This window comes from Giraffa tippelskirchi, chromosome 13 (assembly GCF_054371585.1).
Source record: "Giraffa tippelskirchi isolate mGirTip1 chromosome 13, T2T-mGirTip1v1.2.pri, whole genome shotgun sequence".
In the NCBI taxonomy this organism is placed as follows: Eukaryota; Metazoa; Chordata; class Mammalia; order Artiodactyla; family Giraffidae; genus Giraffa; species Giraffa tippelskirchi.
The window spans coordinates 38,697,908-38,717,989 of NC_137287.1; the positions used below are offsets into that span (position 1 = coordinate 38,697,908).

A 20,082-nucleotide genomic window follows, 5' to 3' on the forward strand; every position below is an offset into this window, starting at 1 on the left:
TAGGCCATTGCTATGATCCAGGCAAGAGACGACGGTGACCTGGACTTGGTAGTGGCAGTGGAGGTAGGGAAACAGATGTGAGCAATGTTTAGGCTATCAGACCTATGGAACTTGGGGACTGATGAGATGGTTAAGGCTCCATGCTTCCAATGCAGGGGGCACAGGTTTGATCCCTGGTCAGGGAACAAAGATCCCACAAGCTGCATGTTGTGGTCAAAATAAATAAATTAATTAAAATAAAATTGGGGAAGGGGTGGCAGGTACCATGTCCAGCCACAAAGGCAAGCCAAGGAGATAGATGAGGAAAATAAAGCATTCAAACTGATACAGAAAGAGCAGAAGAAACTTGAGGAGCTAAAAGCTAAGGGTCCCCTGGTCACAGGTGGAATTTAGAAATCTGGGAAAAAGTAGTGTCTGAGGCAATGATGATCCTTAATCCCATGCATGTTTAAACATCTGGATTCCCTGCCATAACATCTGCACCACCTATAGCTAGAATGAAGGGGCTTCCCTGGTGGTTCAGATAGTAAAGAATCTGTCTGCAATACAGGAGGCCAAGGTTTGATCCCTGGGTCAGGAAGATTCCCTGGAGAAGGGAATGGCTACCCACTCCAATATTCTTGCCTGGAAAACTCCATGGACAGAGGAGCCTGGCAGTCTACAGTCTATGGGGTTGCAGAGTCGGACACAACTGAGTGACTAATACACACATAGCTAGGATGAAGTGTTGTCTTGGAACCTATTGGAGCTTTAAGAAAAAACTGTGTTAAAAATAAATAAATCGGAGAAGGAAATGGCAACCCATTCCAGTATTCTTGCCTGGAAAAGTCCATGGGCAGAGGAGCCTGGTGGGTTGCAGTCCATGGGGTTACATTACTTGGCATGTGTGCATGAGGGTGGAGGGAGATGGGTTGGTAGCAATAAATTGGTAGAACTAAAAATAATTAAATAAATCATACAGTGGTTCACCTTTTCTTTAGTTCTCAATTTTTTCTGCTTTAGCTGTGAGATCATAGTAAACCTAGCCCAGATTCCTGCCAAAGTGTGTTCTTAAGTCTTTATTCTGTCCTGATTTCTGTACCACCTGTAATTAAACCAACTCATTAAAAAAAAAAAAAAGAATGAAGAGGAGGACTTACTTCCCTGGTGGTCCAGTGGTTAAGAATCCACCTTCCAATGCGGGGGACGTGGAGTTGAATCCCAGGTGGGGAAACTAAGACTCACATGCCCCAGGGCAACTGAGCCTGCCCTGCTGAGCACTGCTCCCCTCCCCACCCCCTCCCCTCTCAGGAGCCGGTGTGCCCCAACAAAAGAAGTCTGAATGCCACGAGGAAGACCCAGTGCAGCCAGAGTAAACAAAAGAATGTATCTCAAAATTTCTTATATATATATATATATATATATATATATATATATATATATATATATAATGAGGCCAGGGTCGTGAGGTGGGATTAGTTTGTCGTGTTCAGAAACTGAAAGGAAAAGGAAAAGAGGACAGAAGATGAGATCCGTGGCAGGAAGGGGCTTTGGGCTGAGCCCCAGGCTGAGCTGTCTGGACGTAGTTCTAAGTGCCACAGAAAGCCACGGAAGAGCTTTGAGCAGCACAGTGAAGGGATGCAATTAAATGACCCGCCCAAGTCACACAGCAGCAATCAGCCGAGCCAACTGCAGCTGGAGCTCGCAGAGCTGGCTGGCTCCTGCCAAAGACACAAGTTGAAAAGCCTGGGGGACGGCGTTAGTTTACAGACACTCAAGACAGACCTGAACAGGCAGTGCTCACTCCTGCTCTCAGCAGAATGCCCAGTGCCTTTGTCCCAGGGCTGGTCCTTAGTGAGGGGTCTGACTGTACTATAAACACTCCTAATTACTCCTTCAAGATCGCAGCTGCCCAGAGGAAAATGCTAAGATGTTACTAATGCAGTTTAGAAACGAACTTAAGCCACTGGATAGTGAGTGTCGCTCAGTCGTTTCCTACTCTTTGCGACCCCATACATGTCACGGAATTCTCCAAGCCAGAATACTGGAGTGGGTAGCCTTTCCCTTCTCCAGGGGGTCTTCCCAGCCTAGGGATCAAACCCAGGTCTCCTGCATTGGAGGTGGATTCTTTACCAGCTGAGCCACAAGGGAAGCTCAAGCCCTTGGATAAGCCAGAGCCTAATCAAGGGATCATAGTGTTTTTAACAGTACCTCTTCCCAGAGCTGGAGAAGGATTTTCTCCTTTTGCTCTGAATTATTCTAAATGGAGGAATCCTATGGAAACTGAAAATACAAGAAATTTGTTTTTCTTTTGCAATCTCTGAAGAGATCACAGAAAAGATGAAGACCACATCAGTCAGTATTTTCAAGGACTTTTGCTGACCTGGATAACACTAGACATATTATTTTTTTTCATATTTAATAAATGGTACGTTGGGGTTTGTTTTTTGTTGTTAGACACCAATTACTTTCCCCCAAAATCTAAGGTAACAACTAGAATAGTTTGTGTTCACTTTCAAGATAATTTTAGAAGATATTGATATACACACTAAACAGGTGGATGTATATTAAAAATCCTTTCGGGATGCGTTTATCGTTTACTAAAGAGTAAAGTAACAAACCAGCAGCTTCACAAGAATTTTCCTCTCTTAGCGGCTAACACTCTGGGACAGAAGAGTATTTTCAAAGATGAGGACGAATCTGAAGGGACTTAAATGTTCATTAAGCCTCTTTTTTTGACCTGCCACTCGGCTTGCGGCATCTTAGTTCCCCCACTGGGGACTGAATCCGCCCCACAGTGAAAGCCCGGAGTCTTAACCACTGGACCGCCAGGGAATTCCCCTAAGCACACCCCCACCCCCTATTTTTTTTCTGCAAAGTAATTTGAGCTAATAAAAGTCAAAGGGAATCCTCGCCTCAGTAATCTGGTCCTGTCCGGATTGTAAGCCTCAAGGGGGCAGCACTCTTGTCTGTATTCAGCACTGGGTCCCTGGGGTCAGGGACGATGCCTGTACGCACTCAGGGAAGCAAATATTTCCCGAATGAATGATGCGCGCGCGAGGTGGGCCAGGAGCACGGATATTAGCCAGAGCCCATCCCTGGGCGGCGAGTTAGGGGTGGAGGAGGCCAAAAGCTAGTGTTGATCTTGTCTCACTTGCCGTGCTGCCGGGACGCTGTTTTTGGGCGTTGGGTCAACTTGATTTCTGCTTTTTGACAGATTTCCAGGGAAGGTGTGGACCTGAGTCGGACGCCTGGAAGTCACTGTCAGCAGCGATCACCGAGTCTGGCCGCTGCGCTCCCGGCCAGTTCCCCGAGGTTCTCACCCAGGCCCGAGGCACCGAGACCACCACGTCGGATCGTTACCCGAGGAGGCCACGTCCTTCCTGCAGTTCTGCCTCATCGCGTCCGGACGGGGCCCGCTGCTCCCGGTCGCAGGGCTCGGACCTGGCCTAGTCAGCGAGGGCCGTAGCGCCCGGCGCGCGGGTCGGTCCTGAAGGCGGGGCCGGGGCGGCGGTGCCCGGGTGGGGGCGTGGTGGCCCGGCCGAGGTGGAGGGGTGCAGGACACACCTCAGCCCCGCCGCCCCGGCCACACCCAGAGGCGGGGCCTCCTTTCCACGTCCGGGGTGGGGTTTCATAGTCCCGCCCCGGGTGAGGTTCCCGGCCCCGCCCCGGGCGGGGGCGCGACAACCCCCGCCCACTCGCGAAGTGCAGGGAATTAGCCTCGCGGGGCACCAGGTGCGCGGTGCCAGTAAACACCGCAGGACTGGGGGCTCTGCCCGGCCATTTCTTAGGCATTCCGTCCATCCTCACATGCGCCAGGCCCTAGGCGCGGAGCAGAGAAGGGATACCGCCCGCTGTCCTGTGAGAACCACACTAGATAGTTAAAATAAAGGAACAAAGTCCAGGTGCTGTCAAGTGCAGGAGACTAGACCCGACCCGGGGAACCAGAGGGAGCGCAGGGTCGGCCACTGAGAACGTGACCCAGCACCTCCCAAACAGGAGGCGCCCTGAACGCCCAGCCGGACACCGCGGACTCCCCAGAGGGAGGCTGGGGCCAAGGACATGACCCAAAAAGGCCCTTTAGAGCAAACGGAAAGGCTTGACTTTGGAGTTGGACTCAAGGCTGTTGGTGAGGCCACTTCCGCTCCTGGGAGCCCGACTTAGTCACTGACAAAGAGGGGACAAGCCACCCCTAAAGATTCTTGGGAAGGTTTTAGGGGGCGATGTCGACCAGTGACCTCTCTTCCCCAACACATGATGCTGCTCTGTTTTCTTCTTAGTACCTATGGTTTGCTCCTGTGCCCTGGCAGGTAAACCCCCTGAAGTCTGGAACTGTCCCTCACATTTAGCTCAGTATCCTCAGCACCCACAGCAGGCCCTTGGCAAAGATTTGCTGCATGAATGAAATGCCGACCAAAGGACCACGCACACAGCAGGCTTGTTTTTCTGGCCATACCTGGAGATAAGGGGAACCTCCCAGACTAAGGCTTGAACCGGCCCCGCCTGCAGTGGAAGCACATGGTCTTAACCACTGGACTGCCACGGAAACCCCAGCAAGCGTTTTTAAATGGCAGCTCTTGTCCCCCCCTAAACATACAAGCTGACAGACCCTCAAGGGGCACAGAGCCAGTCCTGACTAGGCGGGGCTCAGCTCTTAACTTGGAGGGGTCGTTAGACTCTCAAAAGCAGGCCAGGGTCGGAATCCTAACTGGCTGCTTTGTCTATTTCCCTGGCCCCGCCCTCTCCCCACTCCGCTCCCAAACTGGGAGGTTAAGGGTTAACTCAAGGAAGACCCCCTCACCACCTGGATGGGATTGGGGCAGGGAACTTCCTGTTCCATTTTCCCGGAGTCCTTCCCCAGGTTGGCCGAGGCTGACTCTGGCCCTAGGGGCCCTCAGAGAACACCCCCACGAGTGGTGAGTTGCAGGGAGGCCCGGGGTGCAGGCTGCCAAGGACAGACTTAAGGGGTTCCTTGTAGCTTGGAGAGAGAAAGGGGGCTCTAGGCCTCTGGAGGGGTGGTGGGGTGAGGCATTAGAGTGCTGGAAGAGTCTTGGGCGGACGTGGTTGGTCTGTGCTGGGGAGCCCAGTGCTGGGGAGTCCAGGGCTGGGAAGACCGGGGGGCCTGTGTCACTGGGGGCATTTGGGAGGGTCGCAGGACTTCCTGTGACGTGGGCTTGCTATGACCTCTGGGGAGCGGAAGGCAGGCTCCACGTTCCCCCAGGTGGACTGACCGGGCTCCTCGAGTCAGCTCAGCACTAGAGGGGAGTGCAGCCAACAAAGACGAGCGATCCAGGGAGCAAGGGAAAGTTTCTGGCCAAGGACCCCGGCTCTGGGCGCCCCCATTGTCTGGGTGGGTCTTGTGGCTGCACCTCCACCCGGGCTGGTCTACCTTAAGCCTCTCTGGCGCTCTAGGCTCCAAGTTAAGCTGGTCAAATACCGGAGGATGGCTGAAGAGCCCCACACCCCGCCTCCTGCAACCCAGCTCACCCCCCACAGATGCGCATATTCAGAGAGCTTTTGTCCTGCAGACCTGGGGGCGGGAGAGACTCTCCAGGCCAAGGTCCCTTGAATTCCACCTCTTTCAAACCTTTTGGTGAGACCTCACCTGAAGCTTGTGGCATCCCACGAGTTTAGGCCTGAGGGTTGGAAATTTGAATGCCCTTAGTTTTTCAGATTGGTGCTGTAATATTCTGGTTAAGACTAGGCAGGTCGCACACGGCAGGAGGGGAATCGGGTCCTTTTCTGTTTCTGAGCTTTTGCACCGTAAGGTCAGTGTTCTCTCCTTAAAGCAAATCTTCGCTTCCCCTGATATGACCTTGAGCAAGTCACCCATCCTCTCAGAGCTTGGTCTTTGCACCTGTCGAATGGAGAAATTATAGTTTACCGCATGGGATGGAGTGAAATGAAGCAACCCTAAGCAGAGAACCCATTCAGAGAAGCTCTCAGTCCATGCCAGCTGTTAATACTGTGTTCCTGATCACATGTGAATGGTTCCGTACAATTTTTTTGCTCATGCTACCAAAACACAAGAAAACAAAAACCCGTTTTCTTGAAAGGTAAAGACCTTTTCTGCCCCAGACATGTGGCATGCCTTCCTCAATAATTACAACTGCAAGGTAGATAGGTGGGCAGTGTGTGTGGCATCCCAGAGAAGAGGTGTCAATGAGTGGAAGGAACCCTGTGTGCCAATGTGCAGGAAAGAACCGAGGTTGAACAAGGCTCTAGGGGAGACGATGGAGGTGGGGAAAGCTGGGGAGATTCTGGAGTGGTTGGGGGAGACTGGAGAGTGGCAGGAAGGAGTGGGTAAGATGAGGGAGAGGAAGGAAAGCTGGGAAGATGTTGGAGGGTGTGGAGGGAGGTCAAGTGGCCAGGACACAGGCCTGGGTCTGTGCTTTAGCATCACGACCTTCTCTCCTCTGAGCTGGGAAGTGCTAGGCTCAGTTTCCTGTGTTCTTTAACCACATTCAACCCCCACTCACCCCACCTGAAAAGGAGGTTCAGAGATCCCTCAACCCCAAATGAAGAGGGTTTAAGCTATCAAAGCTCTTGGCCAGGCCGACCTCTCTCTGACTCCATCACCAAGGCTGGGTTGCCTTCTTGGAAGAATGTCTGTACCTCTGTGTCTCTAGGTGTCCTGGGCTGTAACATGGTCAGTGATAGGATGAGCTGTTAGCCATGGTTGTTTGTGTTTTTACTCAATGAGAACAGCCATCACTTAGACGTGCACCCAACGAGTACTGTCTGCAGGTGTGGGCACCGCTCTGCTGCCTTTACCTGGAGGGAAGTGATGCAGGAGGGCTTCTGCCCAACTCTCTGCCTTGGATGTTCATGTGCAGGTAGAGGAACAGGTCTGGAAAAGGCTCTTTCACAGCCCTGAGGCTGGAGAACAGGAAGGGCAGAGAGATGTTGGAACTTGGGTTTCCATATCCATAAAGTAATCCCTGCCTGGATTAAAATATAAAAGTGCCTCAGGAGTTCCCTGGTGGTTCAGTGACTTAGGGTTCCATGTTTTCACTGCCAAGGGCGCAGGTTCAATCCCTGGTTGGGAAGCTAGGTTCCTGCAAGCCACGTTGCTGAGCCAAAAAATAAAATGAAAGTGCCTCAAAGCTCTGGAACAAAAGTACAAGCTTGTTCGGAAGTGTTAGCCTCCTGGCTGGGTTGTGCTGAAGGACTGAACTGAATCCTCTGGGGGTAGGGCTGAACTTGGGTCAGCTCCCCATAGGTAGGTCTCCACTAGCCCCAAAGGAAGGAATAGTCTTATAGCACCAGTGCCCCCTGTTGCCAAGTTAGAAGCACTTTTTTTTTTTCTTAAATTATCATTGTTACCTAGACTTACAGGGGTGTTGGGATGGATACATCCTAGTGGACAAAGGAAGAATCCAGGATTAAAAAAAAAAAAAAACTAGGAAAGAAAGAGAAACATCTGCATCTCCCACTCATCACCCAGCTCCCCAGGCTGCACCCACTGGACGCCTCTCTGCTTTGGCCTGCCTCGGGGACATGTGTCACAGACCTCTGCAGGCAGTCAGCTTAGTCTCTCATGTGGAAAACCACCCACGGACCCCATCTCCCTGGCTCATTCTGGCCTGTCTCCTGGGATGGAACCCAGGGAAGGAGACTGGGACACTAGGTGGTAGCTCAGCCTTGCCCTGGTCAGCTGGGTGACCTTGGCCTTGACCACTGAGAGCCACCTCCAGCACCAGAAAGTGAGAATCAGGACTTCTGGTTAAGGAGTGATTACATGCATGAACCACCCCCCCCTTTTATCTTCAAAATTCTCAAACTTCCAGAGAAGTTGAAAGAGCAATGCAATGAACATCCATACACCCCCCTCCTGGACTCGACAATTGCTATAATTTTGCCACTTTTGCTTGTTAATCCATAAGCGTGGATGAAACCTCACGCCTCTTCACTTCCAAATCCTTAACATTTTCTAAGAATGAAGACACTTCCAACATAGCGCAAGACTGGAATCCCATCTCAAAAGTTGCTAGTCATTTCCCTTATTGCCCAGGGCTCCACCAGATTCAGATTTCCCCAAAATAGCTTTTAGCACCACCACCCCCTTTCTTAAAGATCAGGATCCAGTCAAGATTCACACATTTCCTTACATCAGCTGTTAGTCTCCTCTGGAGCAACGTGTCCCCTACAGGCACTTATTTTTTTATAACAGACTTAGAAGAACTTGGACCAGTTGTTTCTGGGAATGTCCGGTCTTTCGGATCTGTTTGGTCGTTTACTCAATGGATCATTTGGCTTGTTTGTTTTATAATTGTTTTCTAAATATTTTATTTATTTATTTTTGGCTGTCTTGGGTCTTAGTTGGGGCATGTGGCCTTGGTAGTTGCTGTGGGAGAGCTTCTCTCTAGCTGTGGAGCCTGGTCTTAGTTGCTATGCAGCCTGTGGGATCTTAGTTCCTAGACCAGGGAAGTCCCTGTTTTATAAATGTGACATGTAACATTGAGTAACTTTAAGGTATACAGCATTTCATTTATATATTATGACTGTGATGTAGCAATATGTATCATATTACATAATGTATTACAGTACAATATTATTATCTATATTTGCTATACTGTGCATTAGATCGCTGTGGCTTATTTACTATGCGTTACAAGTTTGTACCTTTAAACACTATCACTCTTAGCCTCTCTGCCAACTTGTTCTTATTCCCTGCAATGCCCTTTAACTGGAAGTTGGGTCTAAAGGCTGGATTGGACTGCGACCGAACATTTTTGGCAAGGACCCCCCTTCGGTGGTGCCAGGTACTCCCCGTGGCACCATATCAAGAGGCAGGGACAGCCAGACTGTCTTCCTTCGGGGCTGCCAACTTTGATCCCTGGGGCAAACCAAGGTGAAGTTCTAAGTGCTGCAGGAAGGAATGGATAATACTGAGCAATTCGATTTCTCTGCCTTGTTTGGTCAGGCTGAGCCACTACCCGTGATCCATTTGAGAAGAGATTCCTCTGGAGACCACACCTGCAGGCACCCCTTAACACCCCAGGTGTGGGAGCCAGAAGGGAGAGAGACCTGAGCGCTAGAGCAACCTCAGTGAGGCGTCCCCAAGGTGAAGGATGCTTGCAGAACCCAGTCCAGCTGCGGGGGAGCCGGAGCAGCTCGGAGCAGTCAAGCTGGAGGAAGAGGAGGAGGCTGCCAGCCAGGAGGACCTCGGGCGGCCAGAGGCCAGGCCCCGGCCCGAGGTGGCTCACCAGCTCTTCAGGTGCTTCCAGTACCAGGAGGACATGGGGCCAAGGGCGTCCCTGAGCCGGCTCCGGGAGCTCTGTAACCACTGGCTGCGGCCGGCTCTGCACACCAAGAAACAGATCCTGGAGCTGCTGGTGCTCGAGCAGTTCCTGAGTGTGCTGCCCCCACACCTCTTGGCCCGGCTGCAGGGCCAGCAGCTCAGGGATGGCGAAGAGGTGGTATTGCTGCTAGAGGGGGTCCAGAGGGAGTCTAGCAACGTGGGGCCGCTGGTAAGAGGGGCTGCCCGGCAGGCTGGACAGCAGGGGGAAAGGCGGGGACTTTATCACCCTGTTAAGAAATCACCGAGCTGAGACTTTGCTGGAGGTCCAGTGGTTAAGACTCTGTGCTTCCATGGCAGGGAGTTCGATCCCTGGTTGGGGGACTAAGGTCCCACTTGTCTTCCTCTGCCAGTTCCTTCTTGGCCTCCTAACTCCCTCCCTCCCTGTCTGACCTTCACCTTTCCACTGTGCCACTGCCCTTGGGAGTTAGTAGGACGTGGATTACTGTCCTGTCTGTCCCCTGACATGGGTGTGTTCTGAACAGGATTTCAGTTTTAATGCTGGCAAGAATTGTCCCCGTGCAGACGTCACCTTGGAGGAACAGGGGGGCTCTTTCCAAGTCTCCAGCCACAGTCCCAAGAAGGAAGCACCCTCAGAAGGGCCTCCAGCCCTGGAGCCATCGCAGGCACTCCTGCCGTCCCAGTTGGGGCCCTCCAAGCCTGCTGAGATGGGGGACTGGAGACATCCCCTGAGTTCAAGGCAGCCACTGAGCCCAGGTCCCAAGAGGACTTTGCAGGCCCCGCAAGAGAGCAGTGAGGAGCTGGGACCCTAGGGAGATGGAGGCCTGGGGTGTGGGGGAAGCTGGGGGGCCAGGTGGGTGGGGGCAGGGAGGGAAAGGGGGCGGCCTCCCTAGCTGACGGGAATGGCGGAGAGTCCCAGGGCCCTGGCCATGGGTGTATAACCCCAAGGCCACATGGCGGTAGGACTGCCTTCTCACAGCTCTCTCTCTGTCTCTCCCCCAGTGCCGTTAGTCCTCCAGGGCCCCGAGCTGTGGCCAGAGGAGAACTCGGGAGACCAGGAGCTGGCAGCAGTGCTGGTGAGCTGGATGGGTCCCCTCACTCCAGGTCTATCTCATGCCCTGGAATGTTCTCCGACTCTGTGGTTTCAGCAAACCCGTCTTCCTTAATTTAAACCTGGAGAGCTCTTCATCTCTCTTAGGTCCTCAAGCCCCGTTCCTCACTCACTGACAATCTCTGCCATCCCTTTGTCACAGGAGTCCTTGACCTTTGAAGACGTCCCAGAAAAGAAGTCTTGGCCTGTGCATCCTCTGGGTGAGACAGCTTTTTCCCAGGTTTATGACCACTGAAGGCTTTTTTGTATGTCCAAGATGGCTCCTGACTTTTTGACCTCTTTGGCTAAAAATGAGCTATTTTGATGAGGTGATATATATTGATATAGATCTATATTGATATGTCCGTATCTATATAGATATAATTTTAAGGCTCTTTGCATCTAATCATCAACCCCCCCCAACTCTGAGCTTTTAAAATAGGTGGTCAGGAATTCCCTGGTGGTCCAGTGGTTTGGACTCCAGGCTTTCACTGCCATGGGCCCTGGTTCAATTCCTGGTCAAGGAACTAAGATCCCCCAAGCTATTTGACATGGCCAAGAAAAAAAAAAAAGGTGGTCATGGCAAACACTATATGGTATTACTTATATGTGGAATCTAAAATATGACACATATCAACTGATCTATGAAATACACAGACAGAGAACAGTCTTGTGGTTGCCAGGGGGGGGAAGGAGTAGATTGGAAGTTTGGAATTAGCAGATACAAGTTATTATATATATTAATAGAATGGAAAACAACAATGTCCTATTTGATCTCCTCTAATAAAACATAAGAGAAAAGAATATATATATATAATTGAACGAGTTTGCTGTACAACAGAAATTAACACAACATTGTAAATCAACTATACTTCAATAAAATTAATTACAACAGCTAAAATTAAATAAAATAAGGGACTTCTCTGGTGGTCTACTGGCTAAGACTCCACACTCCCAATACAGGGGCCCTGGGGCAGGGAACTAGATCCCACAAGGTGGCAACTATTAATAAGAGTTCGCATGCTGCAATGAAGATTCCCTGTGCCACAACTAAGACCCAGCACAGCCAAATACATAAATAAATATTTTAATTAATTAAATAAAATCAGTGGTCATGGGAAGGCTTGCTAACCAATATGGGTCTCCATTTGGGAGAATGACATAGTGGTGATGGTTGCCCGACATTATAAATAGGCCTAATGGGCCAGAATTATACACCTTACAACTGGTAAACTGTATGTTATTTGGTTTTTACCCCACCCTCTGCCTACCTACAAACTTTGCAGAATTCTGGGTTTCTTTCCACTTCCAGGCACTGAGGTTCTAGCAGTTCCCAGAAGACCCTCTGAAAAAGCCTGACCTGTCCTATTTCCTGCTTCTTTTTTAGGAACTGGAGGCAGAACCCTAGAAGAGGCGTTTAAGGCAGAAGAGCCGAAAGGGGTGTCCTGGCCCTCAGCCGCCTCAGCAAACACTCAGGCAGAGAGCCCCACGGTGGCAGAAGAGCCCCACGCCCAGTCGCTAGGGTCAGGCCCTGAGACGAGCCGCCCCGGAGGAGAAATGTCCCCTCCCAGCGGCAGGAGTGACGTTCTCAAGGTGAAAGCAGCCGAGGGCGCCCCCAAGTCGGAGCCGGAGGTCAAGTTCATCTGCACAGACTGCGGAGTCAGCTTCCCGAAGTTGGCCCGCCTGGAGGCGCACCAGCTGCGCTCGCACCCGGGCGCACGGTCCTTCCTGTGCCTGTGCTGCGGGAAGGGCTTCGGCCGCAGCTCCATCCTCAAGCTGCACATGCGCACGCACACGGACGAGCGGCCGCACACCTGCCACCTGTGCGGCCACCGCTTCCGCCAGAGCTCGCACCTGAACAAACACCTGCAGACGCACTCCTCCGAGCCCGCCTTCTTGTGCGCCGAATGTGGCCAGGGCTTCCAGCGCCGGGCGCGCCTCACGCAGCACCTGCTGGCGCATGCCCAGGACCAGAAGCCCCCCGGCGGCGCCCCGGAGACCAAGCCCCCGGCACCCCCCGAGCTGACCGTAGTCCTGTGCTCCCACTGCGGCCAGACCTTCCAGCGCCGCTCCAGCCTCAAGCGCCACCTGCGGATCCACGCCAAGGACAAGGGCCACCAGTGCTCCGAGTGCTCGGGCAGCCTGCGCCCCGGGCCTGAGCGCCGACCCTATGTGTGCGGCGAGTGCGGCAAGGCTTTCCGGCGCAGTGAGCACCTGGGGGCCCACTGGCGCGTGCACACGGGCGAGCGGCCCTTCTCTTGTCAGGTGTGTGGCCGCAGCTTCAGTCAGAGCTCCCAGCTGGTCTGTCACCAGCGGGTGCACACTGGTGAGAAGCCCTACGGATGCCCGCACTGTGGAAAGCGCTTCATGCGGCGGGCCGGCCTCGCACGCCACCTCCTGACCCACGGCGGCCCGAGGCCCCACCACTGTGCCCAGTGTGGCAAGAGCTTCAGCCAGACCCAGGACCTCGCCCGCCACCGGCGCAGCCACACAGGCGAGAAGCCCTGCCGCTGCAGCGAGTGCGGCGAGGGCTTCAGCCAGAGCGCCCACCTGGCGCGCCACCAGCGCATCCACACCGGGGAGAAGCCCCACGTCTGTGACACCTGCGGTCACCGCTTCCGGAACAGCTCCAACCTGGCCCGCCACCGCCGCAGCCACACGGGCGAGCGGCCCTACAGCTGCGAGCAATGTGGCCGGAGCTTCAGGCGCAACGCCCACCTGCAGCGGCACCTGGCCACCCATACCGGGGCGGGAGACGAGGGTGCGTCCGGGCCGGCCGAGCCCCCCCAGGAGTGCCCGGAGTGTGGTAAGGTCTTCAGCCGCAACTGCAACCTGCTGCGCCACATGCTGGTGCACACCGGAGCCCGGCCCTACTCGTGCGCACAGTGTGGCCGCAGCTTCAGCCGCAACTCCCACCTGCTGCGCCACCTGAGAACCCACGCCCAGGAGACTCTGTACTAGCTCCGCCGGCTTCGGTGGGATCGGCCCCGCGCGCATGTCCCTGGGCTGCCGCGCATGTGCCCTGCTTCCCCCGCCTTCCGCCGAGTCACCTCCCTCTGGCTTCACTGATCCTGCATGGTAATTCTTCCCTTACCCAGAATCATCTCGTCCAGACCTCAGGAATGTATTTTAAAATACCCAAAGTAAAGCAGCCTCTGAAAGTGGCCCCTCTTTTTTTTTTTTTAACTGCCACCTGTTACCCTCTCCACTGGGTCTGTGGAGATGCCCTCTGCTTCCCTCACTCCATCAAGAGCAGGCTAGGTGGGAGCAGATCCAGGGAGAGTTCCTCCACCTGGAAAAGGCTCACTGTGAGTGTGTGTGTGTATGTCAGGGTGTGTGTGTGTTGTGGGGAGAGAAGACAGCTGTTAGAGCCAACTGTGGGCAAAGCCAACCAGTCTCACCCTGGAGTGATTTTTCCTCTCGAGTCTACCCCGGTGTTCAGTACAATATCCTCCAGCGTATTTGGCTGTTTAATTAAAATTGAATAAAACTTAAAATCCCAGATGTTAGATTGATACAGGAAACCTGTTCTTGTGGAACGTTGGTAACTAATTCACACTGAAAATGCTAGCAGTTAACGGGAGATTAATTCAAACTGAAAAACTAAACCTACCTGCAGGTAAGTCCGATTAACCGTTGGGGGACCCATAACCACGCATAGAGGCTTCGCTGGTAGCTCAGCTGGTAAAGAATCTGCCTGCAATGCAGGAGACCCGGGTTGGATTCCTGGGTCGGGAAGAGCCCCTGGAGACGGAATAGGCTACCCACTCCAGTATTCTTGGGCTTCCCTGGTGGCTCAGTTGGTAAAGAATCCACCTGCAATGCAGGAGACCTGGGTTTGATCCCCTGGAGGAGAACGTGGCAACCCACTCCATTATTCTTGGCTGGAGCATCCCCATGGACAGAGGGACCTGGCGGGCTACAGTCCATGGGGTCGCAAAGAGTCAGACATGACTGAGTGACTAAACACAGCACAGCACAACCAACCATGATCCTCTTTAAACCCAAAGCTGCTTTCTAGGTTTGCCCCACCTTCTTCCTGTCCATCAGGCCCACGTGATTGGCCTCTAATTCTGGTGCACAGATTTCAGATCACATGACTTCTGGTAACAATACAGGAGAGAAAAGCAGCCCACTCCAGCTCCAGAGAACAATACCTTTAGCCTGTGGCTTTTCAAAAAAAAAAAATCATATTTTAATTACTGCCCCTCCATCAACCTGACACGTAACTGCTCCTTAGCAAATGCTTGTGGAAAGGAAGTGAACTCATCAAGCAGAGCTCAAGCAGCTGAAGGAGAACCAGCCCGGAATCTGGGGAAAGTAGAGGTGATTCCTGGGCACAGCTGGGAGGGAAAGCTCTGAGCCTGGGGGAGGTGCAGCCCTTCAGGGTTGGGAGGAAGACTGGGCTACAGAGAACCCCTGAAAGCTGCTCTGTGTGTGCCTCCCTGAGGCAGGAAGTCAGGGCTGCGGAGGTGGGGCAGGGACCTGGGGGAGGGGAATGTGTCCTCAGAGGTGGTGAGCCAGGCTGGCCCTCAGGCCTTGCTCCTGGGCCCTCAGGCCTTGCTCCCGGGCCCCCAGTCTCTGCCTTGAGGCCCAGGTGAGGGAAGCCACAGCCCCAGAGGCCCACTCCCGCCCTCCGACCCTGCTTTCCCTCCTGGTCCAGGTTTGGGCACCCTCCCTCCTCCTCCCCTGGTCCCTGGGGCTCTGATCTTGGAAGAAAGACCAAAGAGCTTCCGAGGTGCTGAAGGCCAGAAGAGAGAGGTCAGGAGAAGACAAGAGGGGTCAAAGCCCCTCCCCCGAGCTCCCTGTGCCCCAGGAGTGTGCATTTATGAGCACCTACTGTATCCCTCAGGGACCAGGATAAGCCATGCACTGGCCTGAGATGGTCCAGTCCTCCCCACCAGTCAGTCCAAGACCAGTGTTCCTGTTGTAGCCACGCGTTCCGGGAAACAAACTCACTCAGAAGGACAATGCAGACAGTGGAGTGCAGCTTATCACGGTGGCGGACCCAAGGCAGAGTCTCCTCTTAGCCAAGGACCCCGACCAGTTTTTGTGAAAACCTTATATACCCTAAATGTATGTGGTCAAACCCACCTCCCCAAATTCTCTGAAACTAGTCTGAACAAAGGAAAAGAAAAATACAATCAAAGTTAACCCGTGTATGCCTTAAGCCTAGGTAGTTAACAGTGGACAATTATCAATAGGCCTGTGGTCATACCCCAATAAGCATAATAGAATTTATGATTCTATTCGGTTACACAGATAATTAGGGTATTCTTTTAGGCAACGGAGAGTCTAGGTACGAGCCCTGGGGCTCTTCCATGGTGGGGTGTCTGTCTGGTTTTCCAGTTGGTATGGCGTTTCCATAGATACTGGGCATAGAGCTCAAAGTCCACAGTCTGGCCCAAGATGGAGTCCTGCTTTCAAGATGGAGCCTGTTCTGTTTCCTCCTTCATTCCCAGTTACAGCTTAGACAGTCCAGTGGCTTGTGCTTGTTCACCCAGCACCAGGACCCCCACCTTGGTCCATCTGACCCACCACCTCTGCCTGTAGCCATCGGACTCCCAGCCTCCCATCTGCACAGACACTCCATTTGGATCAACTGACTTTTATTAGGACATCAGCACTACAGTGACAGGCAGGTCAGACCTGGTGCAGGAAAATCCAGGCATGAGGAGTTAGATGGGCTGGGTGGTGCCCTTCCTGAAGGGGAGGGGGTGAGGCAGGCTGCGAGGATGGGTCAAGGGTGAGCAGGAGGGTAAAGGGTGCATCAGAAGATGCCCTATGAGAAGGGAAAACCTAGGCTTCTAGATGAGGCCAAGCTCCCTGGAGATCCCCTGGGGCTTCTAGACCTGGATGAGGCTCTTGAAGAGCTGCTCCAGAGAGGAGCAAATACCCTTCAACACTTCCCAGATGGTCTCAGCCACTTTGCGTAAGCCCCGTAGGCAGGCAGCTGCTGTCTGCTTAAGCCAATCCAGGGCGTTCCGAAACTTCTGCTGCAGTCGCTGCAGGAGCTCTTGAAATAGCACAAGTATCCAGTCATAGCAACCCATTGAAGTGTTGGACTCAAAGTGCTGGTTCGGGCCTGGGGGACTGTAGGAGCCAGAGGGCTGACAGACTCTGCGACGAAACTCTTGCATTTTTTCCCGAAGCAAAGGACTGGATTCCTGCAGGGATGGGAGGCTGTTCAAGTACATGTCTGGGACAGTGCAGACGATGTCCTGATCGAGCCGAGGCCTCCCAGCCTTTAGGAGACTCTGGGACCCAGAAGCCCATGAATGAAAACTGCCTGCCTTCCAGCTAACAGCTCCACAGACATGAGGACTTTTCCCAAAACCTGAGCCTGGCCCCATGGTTCCCCTCGAGAAATAAACCCTGGTGGTTTATTGTACCTGAAGGTGGACTGACCTCTGAACCCAGCACGAGGCCCGCGGGGCTCATAGGCAGGGACCTGAGGCAGGGCTCTTGTCACCGTACACTGAGTGGGGAGGCTGATGCCCCAAGGCTGCCCCTCCAGAGCTCTCAGGGCCCCACCCCCCACCCCCGCTCCAGGGAGCTCTGTGCACTTGTGGCAGGACCAATGACAAGACAGACCAGCGGGGAAGGGAATCAAGAGGGGCTGAGATGTCAGCTCAGACTCACGGAGTTGTTGTTAACTTGAGCATCCACAGCATCAGCCATATCTTCACTGCATTTGCTCTGGAGAGAAAAAATGTGGAGACTGCCCACGTGGCTTGCAGCTGAGCTCTGCAGTCCCCACTGGGCCTCCCATGGGTCCAGGAGAGTCAGAAGGAAGACAGACGTCCAGACCCAGTACCCTGGCTGATCCCAACCCTGGGGACTCAACTTCAGGGGAAGGGCAAGACCCAAACTCACCTCCAGTTCAATAAGATCCAAGCAGACCTATTGGGAAAATATCTGAGTCTAAAATTCCCCCACCCTCTCTCAATTTGAGTCTCAATCCCAAGCCTGAGTCTGTTCTCATTGGTGTCCCCTCTTCCCCCGGTGGCTGCGGACCAGGCATCTGACGCTGCTGTTCTGTGATACTGCCCTGTGACTTGCACACCTCCCCCAGCACCCCTGGGCCTCCGTATCCCCCACCTGTTCAGTCACTGGATACACTGGATACACAGGTGAATTTTGTGCAGTGTAAGGACTGGGCCCTGAGCTATCACCTTCATCATCACTATCATCATGAAATTGTTAGGGGAAGCACACCGACTGATACTGCCCACCCTGGCCAGGCACCACCATAACCATCTTCGTGAATAACGTTAGGACAGGAGGTCCTAGTTAGGAACAGGGAACTAACAAGACACCAGTAACTGGAAGAGTTGGGGAAAGGTCAAAAGGAGACGCGATGTGTCTGACCACCTCCCAGAATCCTTCTCGCTGGCATCCATCTTGGCTGAGCAAGGCGTGCACCACCAGGAAGGACCCCGAGGCAGAACGACTGGCCAAAGACAACCCGGACACTAATCCCATCACCATGAAACCCAAGACTGTGAGCCACCAGGCAGAGCTGTTCTCCTGGCTTCCCTTACCCTCCTGCTCTCCGCCCGGGAGCCCTTTCTCAATAAACCCTCTTGCTTTGTCAGTGTGTGTGTCTCCTTAGAGAATTATTTCCGAGTGTTAGACAAGAGCCCACTCTCAGGCCCTGGAAAAGGTCCTCCTTCCTGCAACAAAGCCTCCCCACTCCACTTAAACTGGAGACAGGGGAGTGCACTGACCCACCTCTTCTTTAGATTTCTTTCGAAGGCTTTCACAGAAGTTTTCCACAAGCTGAAACTGTGAAGAGAGACAGAGTTGGGACAAAGAGGCCTGGTCCTTTCCCTCCTGGGTCCCAGGTGGGCCAGAACATCCTAGTTTCACCCAGCTTCCCCATTCCCCCAACCATACATGGGGAAGAACCACTTACCATTTTGGTTTTGAGGAAATTGATGACATCTTCGAAGTTCTGTGAAGATGACAGTAACACCTAGGCTGATGAGACCTCACCAACCATTGCAGACCTATTACACACTCACACACTCACCCAAGGAGGACCCTTGCCCTGGAGTAGGCAGGTCAACCTGGTTCCCAGATGCCTAGCCCTCCGTGGTCCCGCTGAGAGCTGACCAGGGAGGAACTGGCGCTGTCCTCTCCTGTCTGAGGCGCTGGCAGTGACAGTGGCCAGTCTTCCCGACCTCTGACCCTGCAGCACCCCGGCCCCCAGCCCCTTCCCCTCCAGACACTTGACTCCATCATGGAGGTGGGAGGCGCCCCACAGACCCCTCGGGAGACTCCACGTAACGGCGGGAATGTGGCGCGTCCACGGTGCCCTCCGGGCCCTGGGTGGTCAGTGCGGCTCATAGCACGTGCAGGGCTCCTGTCTGCACACCGTGTGTCCCGGGGGCCCATCCTGTGAGCCCAGCATCACACATGACCAGGCAAGGAAACAGCTCGCGGGTCCGTGGGAACACTCTGCTGCCCGCATCGTCCTCTCACTGGGCCTGGCCGCTCAGCCTGGGTCACCCCACGATGACCACTCCCAGACACCGGTGTGCCATGGCCCGGAGCCCCTGAGCGTCTGGTCACCCTCAGAACTGAGGTGGGGGAGTGGTACCGAGTGGGGAGGGCACCCCAAAGGGAAAGAATACTCTGAGCTCAGCGTGGCTTCAGCTGCTGATCCAGGCCCTGAGAGAAATGCTTTCAGTTTCCAGAAAAACACCACAAGCCTCTACCCTTGAGTTTCCTGGCTGTAAAAAGGGTCCCCAGAGACGATTGATTCCTCTGACCCTGGAGACCCTCCATTTGCAGCTCCCTTACCAGAATGTCGACTCTAATTCCTAAAGGGATTCCTTTATCCCATAACTCTGTTTCCTCAGTCCTCTGCAGCCTGGACCGGCACACTAGGACCTCCACAGAGCTGCTGCCATACCTGTCTTCCAGCAGGAATGCCGCCCCAGAGCCAGGACCTGCTACATAAGGAACCGGCTCTAGGATGCAAGGGGAGTTTGGGGGAGAATGGATACATGTATATGTTTGGCTGAGTCCCTTCGCTGTTCACCTGAAACTATCACAGCTTTGTTAATCGGCTCTATTCCCACACAAAAGTTTTAAAAAAGAGAGAATGAGACAGAAAGAGAGAAATTTTTGTGCACAAACCCTTTTAGAAATGGAGAGAAAATAAATAGTTGAAGTCCAGCTGAGAAGTTTCCAAAGAAATAAAGGAGAGGGCTCAGAGCAACAGGCGTGTGTAGGGTCTTTGTCAATAACTGTTCGGAATGTCGGGTTAGAGACAGCGGAGCACACCTTCGCCACCTCCACCCCGGATCAGTGTGAGACAGGACCCTGTTGAGTGCATGAGTCACAGGCCTTCAAGCCAAAGTCTCCTCGGAGGGTCCACCATTTCGGCCCAGGGAGGGTGGGACAGAGTCCAGGGCAAGTGGACCAGTCAGCAGGGGTGGAGGATGCGCTGATGGGAGAGGGGACAGGGGAAATAGGAGACACCAGGGCCCCACCTTCCCCCATCTCCTGTGCTCACTCACCTTAGGGAAAGCCATGCTGGACCAGGATTCTGGCACTGTAACGCGATGGGAGGAAGGGTGTGAGGAAAAGTGTTCTGGAGAAGCAGGCTCACCCACCACCCTGGAGAGCGCTCTGCCTGCAGGTCTGCCCTCTTCTCTCACCCCAGACTCCTCAAAGCCCCTCACCTGAGACCCTGCAGCAGAGCCCCAGCTAGCAGTCCACTGCTGAGCAGTCCAGACTC

General features: G+C 53.6%; 2 protein-coding genes and 1 long non-coding RNA gene across 7 annotated transcripts in view; 2 read left to right on the top strand and 1 right to left on the bottom strand.

Moving 5' to 3' along the window:
- Positions 1 to 13,495, top strand: part of ZSCAN10 (zinc finger and SCAN domain containing 10) — a 17,136-nt gene extending 3,641 nt beyond the window's left edge. The window contains exons 2-7 of one of the 2 annotated variants that reach the window (XM_081555024.1): positions 3,197 to 3,462; positions 8,906 to 9,452; positions 9,766 to 10,033; positions 10,244 to 10,317; positions 10,495 to 10,552; positions 11,719 to 13,495. In XM_081555024.1, coding sequence (XP_081411150.1) covers positions 9,054 to 9,452; positions 9,766 to 10,033; positions 10,244 to 10,317; positions 10,495 to 10,552; positions 11,719 to 13,292 — 2,373 coding nt within the window. In that variant the 5' untranslated portion in view covers positions 3,197 to 3,462; positions 8,906 to 9,053 and the 3' untranslated portion in view covers positions 13,293 to 13,495. Of the gene's footprint in view, positions 1 to 3,196; positions 3,463 to 8,905; positions 9,453 to 9,765; positions 10,034 to 10,243; positions 10,318 to 10,494; positions 10,553 to 11,718 lie in introns of those variants that run through there. The other variant, XM_081555025.1, reaches the window with a different exon arrangement.
- Positions 13,496 to 14,429: 934 nt separating this feature from the next.
- LOC145531767 (uncharacterized) lies at positions 14,430 to 17,928 on the top strand. The gene is made up of 2 exons (XR_014072724.1): positions 14,430 to 14,657; positions 14,995 to 17,928. It is a non-coding gene; the product is annotated as an uncharacterized LOC145531767 (long non-coding RNA).
- Positions 15,924 to 20,082, bottom strand: LOC145531763 (interleukin-32-like). Of its 4 annotated transcripts, none has more exons than XM_081555160.1 (7): positions 20,027 to 20,082; positions 19,862 to 19,896; positions 18,250 to 18,288; positions 18,066 to 18,119; positions 17,208 to 17,234; positions 16,974 to 17,030; positions 15,924 to 16,498 (listed from the first exon to the last, which is right to left on the bottom strand). In XM_081555160.1, the coding sequence occupies exons 2-7, from the start codon at positions 19,874 to 19,876 to the stop codon at positions 16,178 to 16,180; spliced, it is 513 nt and encodes a 170-aa protein (XP_081411286.1). In that variant the 5' UTR covers positions 19,877 to 19,896; positions 20,027 to 20,082; the 3' UTR covers positions 15,924 to 16,177. The 4 variants fall into 4 exon arrangements, with proteins under 4 accessions (XP_081411286.1, XP_081411285.1, XP_081411289.1 ...); XM_081555159.1 differs by having other exon boundaries at positions 18,250 to 18,309; XM_081555163.1 differs by lacking the exon at positions 17,208 to 17,234.

Coding starts and splice junctions, on each gene's coding strand:
- LOC145531763 (XM_081555159.1), bottom strand. Junction 17,235..18,065: donor GAAAGAAATCTAAAGAAGAG/GTGGGTCAGTGC, acceptor TTTTCCCAATAG/GTCTGCTTGGATCTTATTGA. Junction 17,031..17,207: donor TGGATCTTATTGAACTGGAG/GTGAGTTTGGGT, acceptor TTTTCTCTCCAG/AGCAAATGCAGTGAAGATAT.